At 45.5% G+C, this 16,641-nt stretch overlaps 1 protein-coding gene across 3 annotated transcripts; it reads left to right on the top strand.

Annotated features, from left to right (window-relative positions):
• The first annotated feature begins 586 nt into the window (after window positions 1-586).
• Window positions 587-14,056, top strand: mlxipl (MLX interacting protein like). Of its 3 annotated transcripts, none has more exons than XR_003750118.1 (17): window positions 587-1,137; window positions 3,553-3,659; window positions 3,773-3,855; window positions 3,944-4,033; window positions 4,123-4,164; window positions 7,361-7,535; window positions 8,118-8,198; window positions 9,462-9,607; window positions 10,464-11,094; window positions 11,218-11,291; window positions 11,393-11,615; window positions 11,689-11,801; window positions 11,871-11,990; window positions 12,157-12,284; window positions 12,698-12,821; window positions 12,938-13,062; window positions 13,513-14,056. XR_003750118.1 is itself a non-coding variant. In XM_028983446.1 (17 exons), the coding sequence occupies exons 1-17, from the start codon at window positions 683-685 to the stop codon at window positions 13,632-13,634; spliced, it is 2,844 nt and encodes a 947-aa protein (XP_028839279.1). In that variant the 5' UTR covers window positions 587-682; the 3' UTR covers window positions 13,635-13,642. The 3 variants fall into 3 exon arrangements, 2 of the variants coding, with proteins under 2 accessions (XP_028839279.1, XP_028839280.1); XM_028983446.1 differs by having other exon boundaries at window positions 12,933-13,062; window positions 13,513-13,642; XM_028983447.1 differs by having other exon boundaries at window positions 11,393-11,591; window positions 12,933-13,062; window positions 13,513-13,642.
• Window positions 14,057-16,641: the final 2,585 nt, after the last annotated feature.

Consider the following 16,641-nt stretch of genomic DNA (forward strand, 5'->3'; position numbering starts at 1 on the left):
ACCTCTGAAATGAAATCGTCGCTACAAAGTGCAACTTTTGCACAAACATACAGCAATTTATTTGAATTTTGCAAAATAAATTAAACCAGGTTTGTTTGTGTCGGGAGCCGAATAGAAAAGTAAAGGATGGATCTATCGGATTTTATTGTCTAGTTGATATTCTAATGCATATTCCGGTTTCGCAACCCCATTATCTTCAACCCAACTACATCTTTAAAAATCTGAAACTAAAGAAACGAGTCGCCTTTTGTGCGTTTTATTTGTGCTCTTTGCAGGCATTTTTAACCTGATCTGGCAACACACTATGTGTCCAGCTTGAGAGGAGTTCGCAAAATCAGTGCGGCTTCTGGGAAGGTTGCCAGGGTGGAGATATTCACGCGTATTCAATAACGATCACATTCTTTTTGCGACTTCGCAAATTGAGTAAATTTAGCATTTTATGATAAGAGAATTCAACTGCGGACAACAATGGGGCGTGCCAGTGGACAGTGTCTTGGGAAATGGTGGTCATGTCTAGAAGTCGTGTGCACGATTGTCAATTAAAACTGAACGTAAATACTTGCCATTGTGTCGTTAGTGAGTGTTATTAACGCGTGAGTTGGCTTTTTTCCGTTGTTGTGCGTTTCGCCTGAAAGTTGACTCAGACCTGGCACTTGATGTGCCTGGCTTGTGCGGAGATGACATGAGAATCGAACTCCTGGCTTTAGTGTGTGTGTGGCAGGCTGCCTGCGGGGGTCACATGAAGTGTAGGAATATAATTGCACCAGTGACCCACTGGCCGGACCGGACTGTCACGATCACGCCGCCAATGGCACGGGTGGAGGAACTCGCCCCGGAAAAGTCCGAGCCGCTGCCCGATTCGGAATCGGATTCGGACCCCGAGGAGGGACGGCTGGTCAGCGTCTGGCCGGGCCAGAACCCCGGACCCATGCTGCGCACACAGGTGATCCACAGCGGACACTTCATGGTGTCCTCTCCGCACAGCGACGCGGCTCCGCGCAGGCGGAGAAGCTACGACTTCGACACCGTCAACAGGACCGGCTGCCAGACGTACCGGTTCGGTCCGATGAGTTCGGGGAGCCTCAGCATCGACCCCACGCTCACCCGGTTGTTCGAGTGCATGACTCTGGCATACAGGTTTGCATCTTTAATACGTGTTACACTATAATAACCATGCCACCATGCATCGTCCCGCAAAATGTCACCCTGGTTTGTAAATTGTGAGGTACAGACCCCTTCTGCAGGACTTGCTCTAATCTACACATCGTTTGCGTAATGCGTAATGCGTAATACGCACTGCTGTGCGCCCTCTGAACCCACGAAGAGGTGGATTTTACTGGGATTATGCTGTGGCCGTGAGCTCTTTCTTCCATCAGATACTCAGACGTGTTTATTTCACACACGGACGGCTTTTAACGTCCAGACCAAAAACAGGGTAAGGAGGAAGGTGGACTTTGGATAGATTTGGCAGCGCAGCTGTCAGTGGAGAGTTACAGAGTAACCGGGGGACGGATAAGAACTCTCTTCTCCATCAGGGCCCCGCTCCTCTTTCTTAAGAACCGAGGGGCATTTTGCAACTGTTTTTCCGTCGTCTCACCCCTGCCCCATAAACTCACTGTCCCAGCTCCTCACTAGGATGCCCACTAGCCATTCTTTTAAAAAATCCCAATCGACAGCGGGTAGTAAAACCTGAGCAAGATAAACCTGCAGTAAAAATGCGCTTGCCAGGAAAAACATTGTACGATTTGAACATTTACCTGTGTAAACTCCTGGGATGCTCAGCCATTCGATTAAATGTGACTCCTGGCCTTCACTGCTGACCTGTCCATGTCCGTCTGCACGAGGCTGTTTTTTTAGCATTTATGATGCATGCTGAGAATGAACAGAAAAGAGTTTTGCGAGAAGACCACAACAGAAAGGGATCTGCCTGAGTCCTCTCTTCATCTGGCATACAACTTATCCAGAGCGACTTACAATCAGTAGTTACAGGGACAGTCCCCCCCTGGGGACACTCAGGGTACAGTGTCTTGCTCAGGTACTCGATGGTAGTAAGTGGCGTTTGAACCTGGTTCATAGGCGAGTGCGTTACCCCACTAGGCTACTACCACCTCTACAACACATACTCTACCAGTCAAAACTCTGGACGCCCCTACTCTGTGGCGGTTAATGAGACAAAAATGGAGCCATTTTGAAGAATCCAAAGCAAGAAACATATTTCATATTTGTTGTGTCAGGAGAAAGCGAAGTGTGTTCGATGGATCTGATGAGTCGACTCTTTTTACCTTCAGGGACGCTTGATGAGATGCTCATTAACATGAGTGACGTGAATGAAAAGAAAGTGTTCAGTATAAACCTTCAGGACTGTTGGAAACCGTCCCCGTTGTCCAACTGAAGGTGGTGGAGAGAAGACAAGAGTGAGAAACGCTGCCCAAAAGCTCCCTGATCTGGAGAGACACGAACGTTTCGCCTTTCTCAGCAAATCTTTGTGACGTTAGTTATTTCATAGTTTTCCGTTTTTTCTACAGTGTAAAAAACAGAAACCCCCCAAATGAGCGCTTTTGACATGTGGTGTACATCCCAAGACCTAATAAAGTAGAAAGAACCTCACATTGAAAAGCCGACAGTGCGGCCAAGAGGATTTAATTTAGTTATGTGCATTTAGTCCGGGAGATACTGCTTAAAAAGGCGAGACTCAGATGTTCTCTCCTCGGACCCTCGGTGGTGGAATGAACGTCCCCTCGAGGTCAGAACAGCTCAGTCACTGAGCGCCTTCACACGGCAGCTCAAGACCTTCCTCTTTAGAGAATATTTAGATGAACTTGTAACCTTCGTATGTATAGAAACTAGAACAGAGTGAATAAAAAGACCGTATTCATAGTTGGGGGGGGTCCTAGTGAACCAGAACAGATCACTTCATCGATGGTAAAATGGAAGCACGTTGTAAGTCGGGTAACTCTGGGTGAGGCCGTCTGCCGAATGCCTTAAATCTAAATGTTCTGATGACAGCGGGAAGCATGTAGCCAGGCCTGAAAGGAGGCTGGATGCCGTTTTTATGTACATTAGTCCCGCAGAGTTGGAAGATGCTGAGTCGGAGGCTGTTGAAGTTCCGAACGCCGTCTCCTGATGGGATTTTTCTCCTGTTTGCCGCCCAGAGATGTGACTTCTCGGCTCCTTAGCAACCAAGCGAACTTGTCCCTGCAGAATGGCTGTTTTTCACCGCTTGACGTGTTAAATGTCCCCAAATGGTGCAAAGTGAGCAGAGCGCTGTCAGAGTCGTGATAAATTAGAGGGACATCTTGTGCGTGTGCGTTATGACGCCGTGCCGTTTAAGCGTCACGCTGCGTCTGGAAAGGTGTTTCTGATCCGTGGGATCCGTGTGTTTTTGCTGGCCGTCGCTAATCATTATCTGTGCCCCTGTCACGTCCTCATGGAGTCTCCACGTGAACTTTGTCCCTGCTTGTAATCCTGCAGATATTTATTATGCAATTATCTGTGTGTCTGAGTGTGTTATAACACGCTTAAATGTGCGCTCGGTTTCTGGTGCATCCACAGTGGAAAAATTGTTTCTCCAAAGTGGAAGTCGTTCAAAGGCCTGAGGTTGCTGTGGAGGGACAAAATCCGCCTGAACAACGGCATATGGAGAGCATGGTTCATCCAGTGTGAGTTTTGATAACTGGGGAAGAAGCTGGGAATTTATTGCCTCTTGCCTCTCCCGAGAGCTGCATGTTCAGGGCCTAGACACGCATTCACCGCTAATGTCATTGTTGTTCAGATGTGGAGAAGAGGAAGAGCCCTTTCTGTGGGTTTGTCACCCCTCTGGAAGGATTAGAGGCAGATGCCCACCGCAAACCCGAGGTAAACAAATCCAGACTCTTTTTTTCAATATGAAAATATGAAAATCATTCGCTCTTTATTATCGCTGTGCGTCAATTTTCACTTGAAGGCAATTGTTCTGGAGGGAAGTTACTGGAAGCGCAGGATTGAAGTAGTAATCAAAGAATACCACAAATGGAGGATCTACTACAAGAAGAGGGTGAGTCATAAAGAGTTATTCTGAATGAATAGGATGATGCCATTTCTTGTCTCTCCATATATGTATGCTCACTGCTTTCCTTTTTTTAGCTTCAGAAAAACAAAGACGGCCTCCTGTCTGTATTTCAGATGGTAAGATGTGCGTTTCTGTTCTTGTTCTGTCTCGGCATCAGTCTCATGCTGTGGTGACCTAGCGGGTAAGGAAACCGCAATCGGAAGGTTGCGGGTTCGAATCCCGAACCACTGAGGTCCACTTGATGAAGACGCTGTCCCCACACACTGCTCCCCGGGCGCCTGTCATGGCGGCCCACTGCTCACTCAGGGTGATGGGTTAAATGCAGAGGACAAATTTCACTGTGTGCACCGTGTGCTGTGCTGCTGTGTATCACATGTGACAATCACTTCACTTTCATGTACATTCTGTTCCACATGAATAGAATCTGTTGTAAACTCTGTGGTATGATGACCTGAAAATACATATTGGAGCTGTCAGGATTTAATAAACTTGTCACTAATGCTGGGGAGGGAAATAATAAAAAAAAAAAAAAACACAGGGCACCGGGACCCTCACACAGACACTACACATGAAACAAGCATAAAAGATGACCGAACCAGAACAGGCAGTGTTTATAATACTAAGAACAGATGGCAACAATCAGGAACAAAACTTTTAAGTGAAAGTGAAATGATTGTGCAACACTGCAGCACAGTACTCGGTGACACAATGAAATGTGCCCTCTGCTTTTAACCATCTGCCTTAATGAGCAGTGGGCAGCCATGACAGGCGCCCGGGGAGCAGTGTGTGGGGACAGTACCTTGATCAAGGGGACCTTGGTGGCACCTTGCCAGTTCATGTGGTAAAAACTGTGTATAATAGTTGTGGTGGTAGTTGCCTAGTGTGTAACACACTCGCCTATGAACCAGAAGACCCAGGTTCAAACCCCACTTACTACCATTGTGTCCCTGAGCAAGACACTTAACCCTGAGTGTCTCCAGGGGGGGGGACTGTCCCTGTAACTACTGATTGTGGCCGCTCTGGATAAATGCTGTAAATGCGTATGTCCCGGTCATGGCAGCCCCCTGCCAGTAGTGGCCGCTACTCAGGTTAATTCTGCACACATGGTTCTTGTATAAAGGTTCATTTGCTGTAGTTTGCTTCACCTCTTAACATGGGTCTTCTGCCTTTCTGGGACATTAAAGCTCCTCTGAACAAGGCATGACTCGGCCGTTCTTTTTCTGACGATTGCTTGTTACGCTGTACTATGGTTAACTTTGTTCATCTGTCGGCTAAAGAAGAGTGCGATTTGCCTGAGCTGGTCCAGTGTGGCTTGTCATCCTCTCGCCCTGCAGGATTGTATTTGCTTTACTAGGTTAGGAGTGCACAGCATGTTTACTCAAAGTCGCCTCGCTGTCTTTTAATAGATTTCGCTCAGACTTTGCTTCTCTCGTGGGGAGGAGAAAAAGGGGGGGGGGTGAAAAACACGGCAGGACTTGCGTCACCGCACCCCGCATTTGTGGGCAAATTGTCCGTGCAATTGCCGCGTATGAAAGAGCCACTAATCCCCCCATCTATTGGCCCAGCTTTTCCCCGGCCTCGGACTTTTAATCAGACCTGACCCACTTCTCCTCACCTGCATTGTAAGGCCGTGGCTGTATTCTAAATACCCCGTGCCCGGGGTCTAAATACTGCTGACGCTCGTCCGAAGGTCGGGACGTGTCCTGTGGTGTGTGCGCTTGTTGATGCGGATTCGTACTTTCCGGGGGGAATCTCTTCGTATGACGTACACGGCAGGCAGAACCCACATTCACTCGTGGCTCACGTGTGCCCATCTTCAGTTCACCTTTAGTCAGCATTTCGCCTCCTACGCTTTACATGTTTTTTAAATGCATGGAGGGGATTTTTAATGGTATGTGACAATGGCCTTATAAAGTACATTTTTAACGTTTTAGAACGCATGTAAGTACAGTACTTGAGCCACTCCTCATTTTTTCACATAAAAAAATGTATAAAAAAAATACGTATTTTTTTTATTTGTCATAGCAAGCATGTAACCACAACGATGGCTTTCATTTTTTTATTGACTTGCTTTTAAATTGCTGGCACTGGGTTCTCGATCCATGAATGGAAAAATGTTGTTTCTACTCATGTTGAAACGTTTATCGTTGTATGTTCATGTGTTAAGAGGGCAGTAGTGGCCTAGCGGGTAACACACTCGCCTATAAACCAGAAGACCACCAAGACCACTGTTCAAACCCCACTTACTACCATCGCGTCCCAGAGCAGGACACTTAACCCTGAGTGTCTCCAGGGGGAGACTGTCCCTGTAACTACTGATTGTAACGCGCTCTGGATAAAATGTCAAATGTTTGGATCGTTTTAATCCAATTGCAGTTCATCTGTCGGACTCTAGGGACCCCCTTCTGCCCACATGTGAGCTCGAGTTGAATCAGGTCACGGACAAAAGGCTGCTGCCTTCAATGAAATGGAGAAATGCTACAGAACACTGAAATAAAATGAAAACATAATGGGCCTGGACGGAGGGGTTCCTGTCTTTTGCACGTTTCGGTTAAACTGCTGTTGTTAAGTCTCTCTCTCTAACACACACACAATTACACACACACACACACACACACTCCACTGCCCACTTCATTTCTTGTCACAGAAACACAGCGGACCTATACTATAATTTCCTTCCCTTTGTTGGGGAGAACGGATAAAGGGAAGGAAGGAGGTGGTTGTTAGGTGAGACGTAATCGCACGCTCACTTCCGACTCAACCTGGGCATCCCTATAAATGTGGCCCCTCCACCATTAGTGTGCGAGGATGAGACTCGGCCTTGTTGGCACACGGATGTGGCGGTGACTGTATTTCCCAGAGCTGTGAGTACCTACAGCGGTGCTGTAGATGGTGTGGATGTTAGCACGCAGATCAGCGTACAGATCTCAGTTGCCGTGTTGATGCCGATTTGTAGGAATAGTGCCTAGAGGCAGGGCTGCATTATGACCTGTAGATATTGCTGTCATATCAACACTGGTTTATATTGTCATATAACCTAAATGCATTTTTTTTGCTTAATTGACATTTACTTGTAATACATATGACCTGTAAGTCCACAACATAATCATATTTGTCATGTACTACTTAACCTCTTCAAAATATGTGAATATTGTAAATGTTTGTTATTGTGTTGATGTAGTTTAGTCGGTGTTGTGCTGTATGAATAAGTTCTGGCGTAATACATGAAGGTTAGTAAACGAATGCATGCTAATAATAATAGTTAAAACGTCATTAATTTTTTTTATCTTTTCAAATCTCGACTGTTTACAGGGACCCATCTGCAGGACGGGACTGGAGAAATGGTCCAGTCAGATGTATAAGGAGCCAGAGCCCATGCCTGGGGACTCGCACATGTTTGACCTGGACTGTTTCCTGTCCGACATCTCCGACACGCTGTTCACCATGACGCAGAAACCGTGCCCCTGGAGCGGAGACCGCCACAACGGTCAGTTTCACCAGCGGCCTCCATAACTTTTTTCTTCTCAGCCCCTCAGCTAGAAGACATTTGTTATGTGTAGTGCTGAAAAAAAGCATGTGAAGTGATTGTCACAACGAAATGTGTCCCCTTGGTGAGCAGTGGGTAGCAATGAAAGGCGCCTAAGGAGCAGTGTGTGGGGACAGTGCTTTGCTCAGTGGCACCTTGGCGGTTCAAGATTCGAACCCGCAACCTTGTGATGACGGGTCCACTTCCTTACCCGGTACCACTGTCCCTGTGGTACGTTACTGGCAATCAAAGTCTGAAGGCTTCCCTCGCCACTCAGGAAGACGCTAGAGTTCCTCTGCTTCTCCCAGAGAACAACTACACAGGAGAGGGTTGTCCTCGGTTCTGTTAAATCAGGTAACTTGGGAAAGAGAGGATACACCCTTCACGAGCCAGTGGTCATGTGATCACATGTGCATTGAGGAAGGTCATGTCCCCCAGAAATGAGGAAGTTCAAATCGATGGAAGGGATGGAGAGATGCAGCCCTCGGACATGGAAGACACACACTTCTCGTGGCTCTCTGACTTCTTTATGCCTCTCTGTAGCTTACACCAGCAACGCTGACATGATCCAGCCTGGGCTGACCCCCCTGCAGCCCAACCTGGACGACTTCATGGACATCCCAGGTACGTCCCGATATCGTGCAATACAAATCTTTTACGTTTGATGATATTGTGCTGACTCTGTGCTTGCTGAGATTTTGGGAACAGTTTGCTTAATTCATTGCACTGCTGCTGTATATTGTAGTAGCCTGGTGGATGAAACCCTCTGAACCTGAAGACCACAAAGTCCCAAATTCAAACCCCACATACTTTCATCGGGTCCCTGTGCAAGACACACTGAGTGTCTCCAGGGGGGGACTGTCCCTGTAACTACTGATTGTGTGTCATTCTGGGAAAGGGCGTCTTATAAATACCAGAAATGTAAATGAAACCGGGCAACAAAAACACAACAGATATCAAGTAATTTTGTAGAAAAACATTTAACAAGACATTAAAAATAGGACGTTCATGAGAATGTATGTGAAAATAAATGTATTACATCAGAGGAGCATAACAACTTAACGCTTAGGTATTCTTTTGTTTAAGTCTTATAAAAATGTCTGTTAACACTGAACTCTATGGGGGGAAACATCATGATTGCAGTTGCAAAAGAACTCTTCATTATCAGTACGATTGTTTAACATATGCATGTTCTGCTCACTTTGACGTGATGGTGTACAGATCACACCAATTGGCTGTGATAGTTTGGTAAAATGTCTATACCTGGTAGTGTTCACCATGGAACTGCTCAGTGTTGTTGTTTTTTTTTGGACTGAGGGATGCCCGGGGTCGTGCAGAGGTCAAGTGTAGGGCTGAGCCCGCTGAAATGTGGAAGTTTGGAAGTTGAACGGGATGTGGTTAACCACAGCACGAGCCTCCAGATGTGCCATAGGGAGGGAGACACCGAGCGAGATCATTAAAGGCCAGCGGGGTCACTTACTGTCACTCAGAAGCCAAAAATAGCAAGGGTCAGTCGAGTGATGTCATCTTCCTACACACTGATATCTAAATCGCTTTCTGGCCAAAGGTCGTCTGCAGGCTGGATCTGTTTGCTTTGTAGACGTGACCTTGCGGTTGTTAGAGTGCTGAGACCTTTGGGTCATGTGGGTTTGTTAGAGCTCCACACTGATTAAAGTGAAGTGTGAGGAGCTGCACAGACGTCAGTGATGGTTATCAAAGGTTCGTATAACAGTATTTGGGGGTACCTGGCATATATGGCTTGTTCTAGCTTCTTTGTATTTGTATTAATGAATAAATGTAATGAAATTCGCTGCTTCTTGCCAAACTGGTTCATGTTTGATGGAAGCTGTCCTGAAAGCTAAATGCACTGGTGATTCTACTTCACAGACATCTTCATGACCTACCGTGGACAGGGGGACCAGGCTAGTTATGGAGATTGCGGGTACTTTGATGGCGCCCCTAGTGGCACATACGCAACACCAGCCTCGATAGCAGGCACAGCTATGCTGCACCCTGACTCTCATCTGCCCCAGGTACGACACAGGATGGAGATTAGCTCTCCAGAGGTTGGTGAGATGATCTCCACCCTTTACTCAGTGAAACTACCCCCCTCTGCAGATTCAGTAGCATGCAGACATTCTTGTTTGAAAAGTCTGTGACTGAATAGCTCAGTGAGCAGTAGATGAACTGATCACTAAAAGAGATACATTTCTTTAATAATAACTTAATAATAACTTTCAAAAGTTATTTTATGTGGCAGGATTCTTGGGAGCGTCCTTTAATATCTATCCAAATATTTCCAATGACCTTCTGGTCAGGTGAGACCCTCATCCTGCACCTCTTGAGGTATTCCATTGTATATTATGAGGTCATCTTGTTGTAGGACCCACCCATTTTTATCTTGATATTAGCCTCTAGAATTTGGAAGTTTCCTTCTTCCCAAAGTGTGATCACATGAAATCTGCATGATCTGGCCTTTCCTAATGGCGACTGTGAACTAACCTGGTGGTCCAGTAAAAGTCAAAGTTGAAACTTGCCAAAAGTTCTGGATGGTTTTTACAAAACAAAAATGATACACAAATCTTGAACTGCATGGGCAGCTGTTGATCAGGTCATCTTCTGATCAGTTCACTATTTAAGCAAGAGTGCCCAAACATTTTGCATGCCACTGTACACATTCCTGTCCCGTGTTATTTGCGGCTCTCATGCTCTAGTCACATGCACCCCTCATGCCATATGCATGCCACCCGTTCCAGACTGTATGAACGGACTGTGCTCCGTACCCTCAGCGGCATTCTGAAGTAAGTGCTGGTCCTCGCTGCTCCAGCTGATCCGTACTTCTAATGTAGGGTTGTGTTGTTGTTCTGTTGATCATGTATTTATTTCCAGGGAAACCTTTCGGGCGGGAACATGCCCCAGTCGTCCTCCTCTGATGCGGTTCCTGGTCCCAGCTATCACCAGCCGTCCATAACCTCTGACATGGCCTTCAGTCCCACTGCTGCGGCCTGTGACCCCAAACTAAAAAGTCACCAGGAGTACAGCGAGTATCACGCCTCATACGGACAGGAGACTTACGGACAGGAGGCTGTCGGCACGATGCCCTCATCCAACGTTCCACCCGTCAGTCACGACAGTCCGTACCTTTACCAAGTGCCCTGTCACAAGTACAGGGGCAGCCCCGCCTCCGCCGCCAATATCGTGAGCACATCCACCGTCATCACCCACACAGGCTCCACCCTCAGCGTTCTCAGCCAGGACCCCCACGGCCACGGATACCCCAGTCTGGGCAGCGTCTTCGCTCCCTCCTCCATGGGGTACCCGGCGGTGACGCCAGGCTCCTCCCAGCCACCCCTGCCCTCTCCCAGCGTTGCCCACTGCTTTTCAGTGCCGCAGCACATCCCTGGAACCTCGGCGAGGGGGAAGCAAAAGCAAAAAACGGCCACGCCTTCCACAGCCACGCCCACGCCCTCTCAACCAACCAGCTGCCTGGCAAAACTGCTGTCATCCAACGCCCAAGAACGTACGCTGGCTCTGTTAAACCTTTATTAGCTCTCCATTTTTTATTTTGCTGATGGCCATGCGCATTTTTTTGATTGAAACTACTAAACTGATTTTAATATTTTTTAATATTTTATTTTAAAAGGAAAGCCATCATTGTCATTTGGGTCGTCATTTACCAGCTCAAAGGGCCACAGGCCAACCTCTCCAATTTCCCCTGTAAGTTCTCATTTTATTCAATGACATGTTATTTTGCACTTTACTGTTTGCCATTTTTAATTTCGCTCTGATGTACAGATGATGCCGTTCTTTTTATGCAGCCCAGTGGCACCGTCACTCCTGCCCGTGGGACCACGCAGATGCAGCTGGGTGCCCACTGGGCCTCGTCTGCGATCCCGTCGTTGTCTCGGAGCTCTACGGTGTCGGCGCTGCTGACCCACGGAGCCCCTCTACTCGTTCCCAAAACCGAGAAACTCTCCCCGGTGCAGATTTACGGCTCCGACAGAAGCAGCCTGGCGGGTATAAGCAAGGACTGCAGTTCAAGTATAGAAGACATCATCTTACGAGATAATAGATGTTCTTATAGCTTGTGTTTACTTTATTAATTCGATTATAGTGAGCTTTGCAGGGACTTCTGGGCAGAGATCTCCTACAAATGCTCCAGAGAAGAGCTGCAATCCAGAGTCTCCACACGCCCTGCACTGCACCACCAAGACAGAGCCTAACAGGGTAAAATGATTAAAAGCAGCGAACACTGTGGCATTTAAGTAGATCTGACTGACTGACGCTGTCCTGCAGACAGAAACCCGGAGGATAACACACATCTCGGCCGAGCAGAAACGGAGATTTAACATCAAGCTGGGGTTTGACACGTTGCACAGCCTGGTGGCGACCCTCAGCTCACAGCCCAGCATTAAGGTTTCTTTTATTTCTAAATTATATGATGTTCTCAAAATTCAAAACAGTAGCAGTCATAACACATATTTAATCGTTTTTATATTTATCAGAATACTATGTATCATTCATTTAATGCATACTTCTTTCTTTTTAAGAACAATTTTTGTCGTTCATGTTTCCCTGGCAGATCAGTAAGGCCACGACCCTGCAGAAGACGGCGGAATACATCAGTAAGATGCAGCAGGACCGAGCGCAGCTGCATGAGGAAGCGCAGAGGCTGCGGGAGGAGATCCTGGTGCTCAACTCAGCCATCAAGTGAGTGTCTGCAGACATCTGTGTCCTGTTAAGACTTTCACTTGAAGTGAAAAAGTAAGCCCCGATCAGAAATCTGTCCCAATGTTCGGATGGCGTACAATTAACTTTACATTTACAGCATTTAACAGACGCCCTTATCCAGAGCGACTTACAATCAGTAGTTACAGGGACAGTCCCCCCCCCCGGAGACACTCAGGATTAAATGTCCTGCTCAGGGACACGATGGTAGTAAGTGGGGTTTGAACCTGGGTCTTCTGGTTTATAAGCGAATGATGAATCACGTAATAATAATCACTCAGATTAATTAACAAGCCTGTTTTGACTGTAAGGAGCAGAAAGTACGGATGCTGGCAGAAAGACCTACCATTCATAACAAAGTCCTGGTTCGGCACCGATGTTTGATCTGTTCGTAGCGCCTGCCAGCAGCAGCTTCCTGCAACCGGCGTGCCGATCACCCGTCAGCGCTTCGACCACATGAGGGAGAAGTTCCACGAGTACGTCAGAGCACAAACGCTCCAAAACTGGAAGTTCTGGATTGTATCCTTTTTGGTTTCTGTACACGAGGAGTATATGATGGCCATATTCGAATCCAGTTGATTCAGTTCAATTCAAATGAGTTGGATTTCCTCAACACTGCACTCACCGCAGTTTAGCCTGATCATCGAGCCTCTGTTCGAGTCGTATAATGGCATGGTGTCCACCGCCAGCATGGAGGAGCTCTGCCGCACCACCCTGACCTGGCTGGACCAGCACTGCTCCCTTCCTGCCCTCAGACCCAGTAAGTCCCACCGTCTCAGTTCCGCACCAGCCATCTCATTTCTTAAATAAATACTGATATACTTCGGCTCAGTAATCTCGAGCATATATAAAATATCAAGTATCATTTAATAGCTCTCCTAAAGCAACTTTTTATAATTCTTGTGCTGAGACTCAAACATATGTACATTATCCAGAGCGCTTTACAATCAGTAGTTACAGGGACAGTCCCCCTGGAAACACTCAGGGTTAAGTGTCTTGCTCAGGGACACGATGGTAGTAAGTGGGATTTGAACCTGGGACTTTGTGGTCTTCAGGTTCAGAGGTGAGTGTGTTACCCACTGGGCTACTACCATATCTGACAGTAAATGATTGTCAGATGTGCTATTGTGATAAGTTCTGTGTTACGGCACTACGCTTGCCGAACACGACAGTTAACAAAACTCATACGTTTTCTGATATTATTTTTCAGCTGTTCTGAGCTCACTCCGCCTCCTCAGTACCTCCACCTCCATCCTGACGGACCCCACTTTGGTACCAGAACAGGCCACCCAGGCCGTCAGCCAGACCCACCCATCCCACAGCTACCAGTGACCTGGAGCACACTGTTCCACTACAGACATGGTGGAATCAGGAGACTGAAGAACATGTACGGAGACTTCCTTTGTAAGGATGTCTACTTTTCATGTAATTAGTGGGACCCAATGAGGAGGAGAAGAAAATTAAATGGTCTCATATTACAAGCTATTTTGTTTAGAATAATTACATTTTCAAAGAATGACAAATGGGATTGTGTTTCATGGCAGGTCCCACATCAGATTATGTTCTTTAAATTCACATCCATATTGTAACATTTATGAGAAAATCTGTCAAAGCATCAGAAAGTTTAACCTCTTTGACTCATTATTTTTTTTTTTTTATAAATTAGTGGGTGATGTCATCATTTCATTTCTCAACGTTTTTGCCATGCATGATATCTGCAGAAAACAATAAAAAAAAAGGTTTTTATACTGGTCCCTTAATATATTTGCCAACACTTTGTATGCTGTTTTTATTTAGCTGCATATGTTACTAATTACAAACTACTTCAAAGAAATTGATTTTGTTGAGACTTTGCTTTTTATCTATCTATCTATCTATCTATCTATCTATCTATCTATCTATCTATCTATCTATCTATCTATCTATCTATCTATCTATCTATCTAAGTGTCTTACAATCAGTAGTTACAGGGACAGTCCCCCCTGGAGACACTCAGGGTTAAGCGTCTTGCTCAGGGACACGATGGTAGTAAGTGGGATTTGAACCTTGGTCTTCTGGTTCATAGGCGAGTGTGTTACCCACTAGGCTACTACCACCTTACACTCACTTATGTTAATCAAATTACACTGCATGTAGCGGCTGCTACAGACCACAGTATTGCAAATATTGCAAGTATACAATGAACCAATATGCAAATATTGCAAACATAAAGACATAATAGTGTAATATTTGGTTAACATAAAATATGTGTAACAGGTAGGGTGAAGGTGTGCAAATGAGTAAAGTGTAAGTAAAAAGTAAAAGATTTGTTGTGCAAGAGTAAGAATTCTGGGGGGGTCCAGAAGTGATTGAGAGTGCTGGAGTTCTATGGCTGAGGTCCTTCACGATCTTCCTGGTCCTGGTCCAGCACCGCTTGCTGTAGATGGATTGAAGGTCAGGGAGCTTGGTACGGATGATGCGTTCGGCTGATGGAACCACCCTCTGTAGGGCTCGCCTGTCCTGCATGGTGCTGTTCCCAAACCAGGTTGAGATGTTTTCCGTCACTATGCTCTCTATTAGGGCTGAAACGATTATTCGAATAACTCGAATGATTCGATTACAAAAAAAAAATATTCGAGGAACATTCTTTGCCTCGAGGCTTTGTTTAATTCGTCACCAAAGTCCATCTATTCTCGTATCGCTCCCGCGAAGCTACGTGGTGCGGAGCTGCGCAGCACCGGGAATCATTGTTTTACACGGACCGTTTTAACTGAAGCGCATTTCAAAGATTTAAGGAAAGATTTATTGGCGGAATATGGAGATACTGGTGCGCGTAAAAGGCATAAAATGTCTGTGGTGTGGGACCATTTTACGCTGTGAGGACAACGTAGTGCGGTGTATACACTGTAAAACGGCCTGGTTTACCATATTAGTACATCGTCAAAACTACAGCACCTTAACCGAGCAAATCCTCACGTAAACCGCACTTCTCCAAGCGACTCGGAGCTTCTACAAGGTATCGTATTTTTATGATTGCTAACTAGCATTAGCGCTTCTTATAACGCACATTATTTGTAATTATTTGTGTTATGAGTCGATAGTAACGAGGGATGATAAGTAGCAAGAGACACACACACACACACAGACTGATAGGTTACATCTCAAAACACGCCTTCCCCATACATAAGGTAGTAATAATAAATGCAACAGATGGACAAATCTACATTCATTAGCATATAGAATTTCTTTTGGGCCAGTTTATAGAATTTGTTGTACATCACAGCGGCACAGGCTTGCAATACAAATTCTCTCTCTCTCTCTATTTTGCACATAACATTGCACAAAGACAAACATTCTACCGACCTACCTCATCTGGATACAACTGGAAACTGAACTGTATTGTTTAAGTTGGATTATTAGTAATACTTGAATTGTTTATTTATATTTTCTTTTTACTATTTTGAATACCTTGAATACTTTTTTCTCTATAGATGGGCAATACCCCTTTTCCCTTTTTTTATTCAAATAAAACTAAGGACAAATAGGCTAACGCTAACCTATGTTTCATAGTTTTTTTTCATGTACATCATTTGATCTAATAAAAGTATTGAGTTGGAATAAAAAAGATTTTTTTGTGAGGAATAACAGCCAATTGCTTGCTCATTTTAAGAGGATTTTCATGTTGGATAACACACTATTGATAGAGTTGTTTAAAAAGCAAAAGTATGAGTTATCCGATTAATCGATGAAAAAAATTGACAGAATACTCGATTCCAAAAATATTCGATAGTTGCAGCCCTACTCTCTATGGTGCAGGAGTAGAAGTTCCTGAGCACTTTGGAGGGCAGTCTAAAGTCTCTCAGGTGTTTGAGGTGGTAGGGACGCTGCCGGGCATTTTTCACCACGGTGTTGATGTGACAGGACCATGACAGGTCCTGTGTGATGTGAACATCAGAAGTAAGTAAGTAATACAACAGTTACCAATTGAAGTAATACAAGCTGATCCAGGTCTCGTTTTTCTCCTTATTCCAGATACAACTAGCGGACCAAATGTCTATTTCTATCAAAGTACATTTCTGAAACTGTCCATTTAAAAGCAAAAGCCACTGATTTTTTTTAAATGTAAACGGTGTAGTCCCCCTGCAGGCTGAAAAGAGGGACTGCAGTCGATGTGTGTGTGTGTGTGTTTATATATGTGTTTGTGTGTGTGTGTGTGTGAATATATGTATACATACACAGTAGGTACTGTATATCCTCTCTCGGTCATGGTTACCGCATGACTGTGTAAATTATATATCTCTTGAATTTGAATTTGCATGAGGAGGTGACGCAATACGCATGGGCGTGGTTTGGCATCGAA

The sequence above is a fragment of the Denticeps clupeoides genome, chromosome 6, assembly GCF_900700375.1.
Source record: "Denticeps clupeoides chromosome 6, fDenClu1.1, whole genome shotgun sequence".
Taxonomy (NCBI): domain Eukaryota; kingdom Metazoa; phylum Chordata; class Actinopteri; order Clupeiformes; family Denticipitidae; genus Denticeps; species Denticeps clupeoides.

Bases quoted from the DNA above. Each gene is read 5' to 3' on its own strand.
- mlxipl (XM_028983446.1), top strand. From the start codon at position 683: ATGAGAATCGAACTCCTGGCTTTAGTGTGTGTGTGGCAGGCTGCCTGC. The intron at 3,856-3,943 runs GTAAACAAATCC...TTTCACTTGAAG, and splicing joins ATGCCCACCGCAAACCCGAG to GCAATTGTTCTGGAGGGAAG. The intron at 11,292-11,392 runs GTAAGTTCTCAT...CTTTTTATGCAG, and splicing joins CAACCTCTCCAATTTCCCCT to CCCAGTGGCACCGTCACTCC.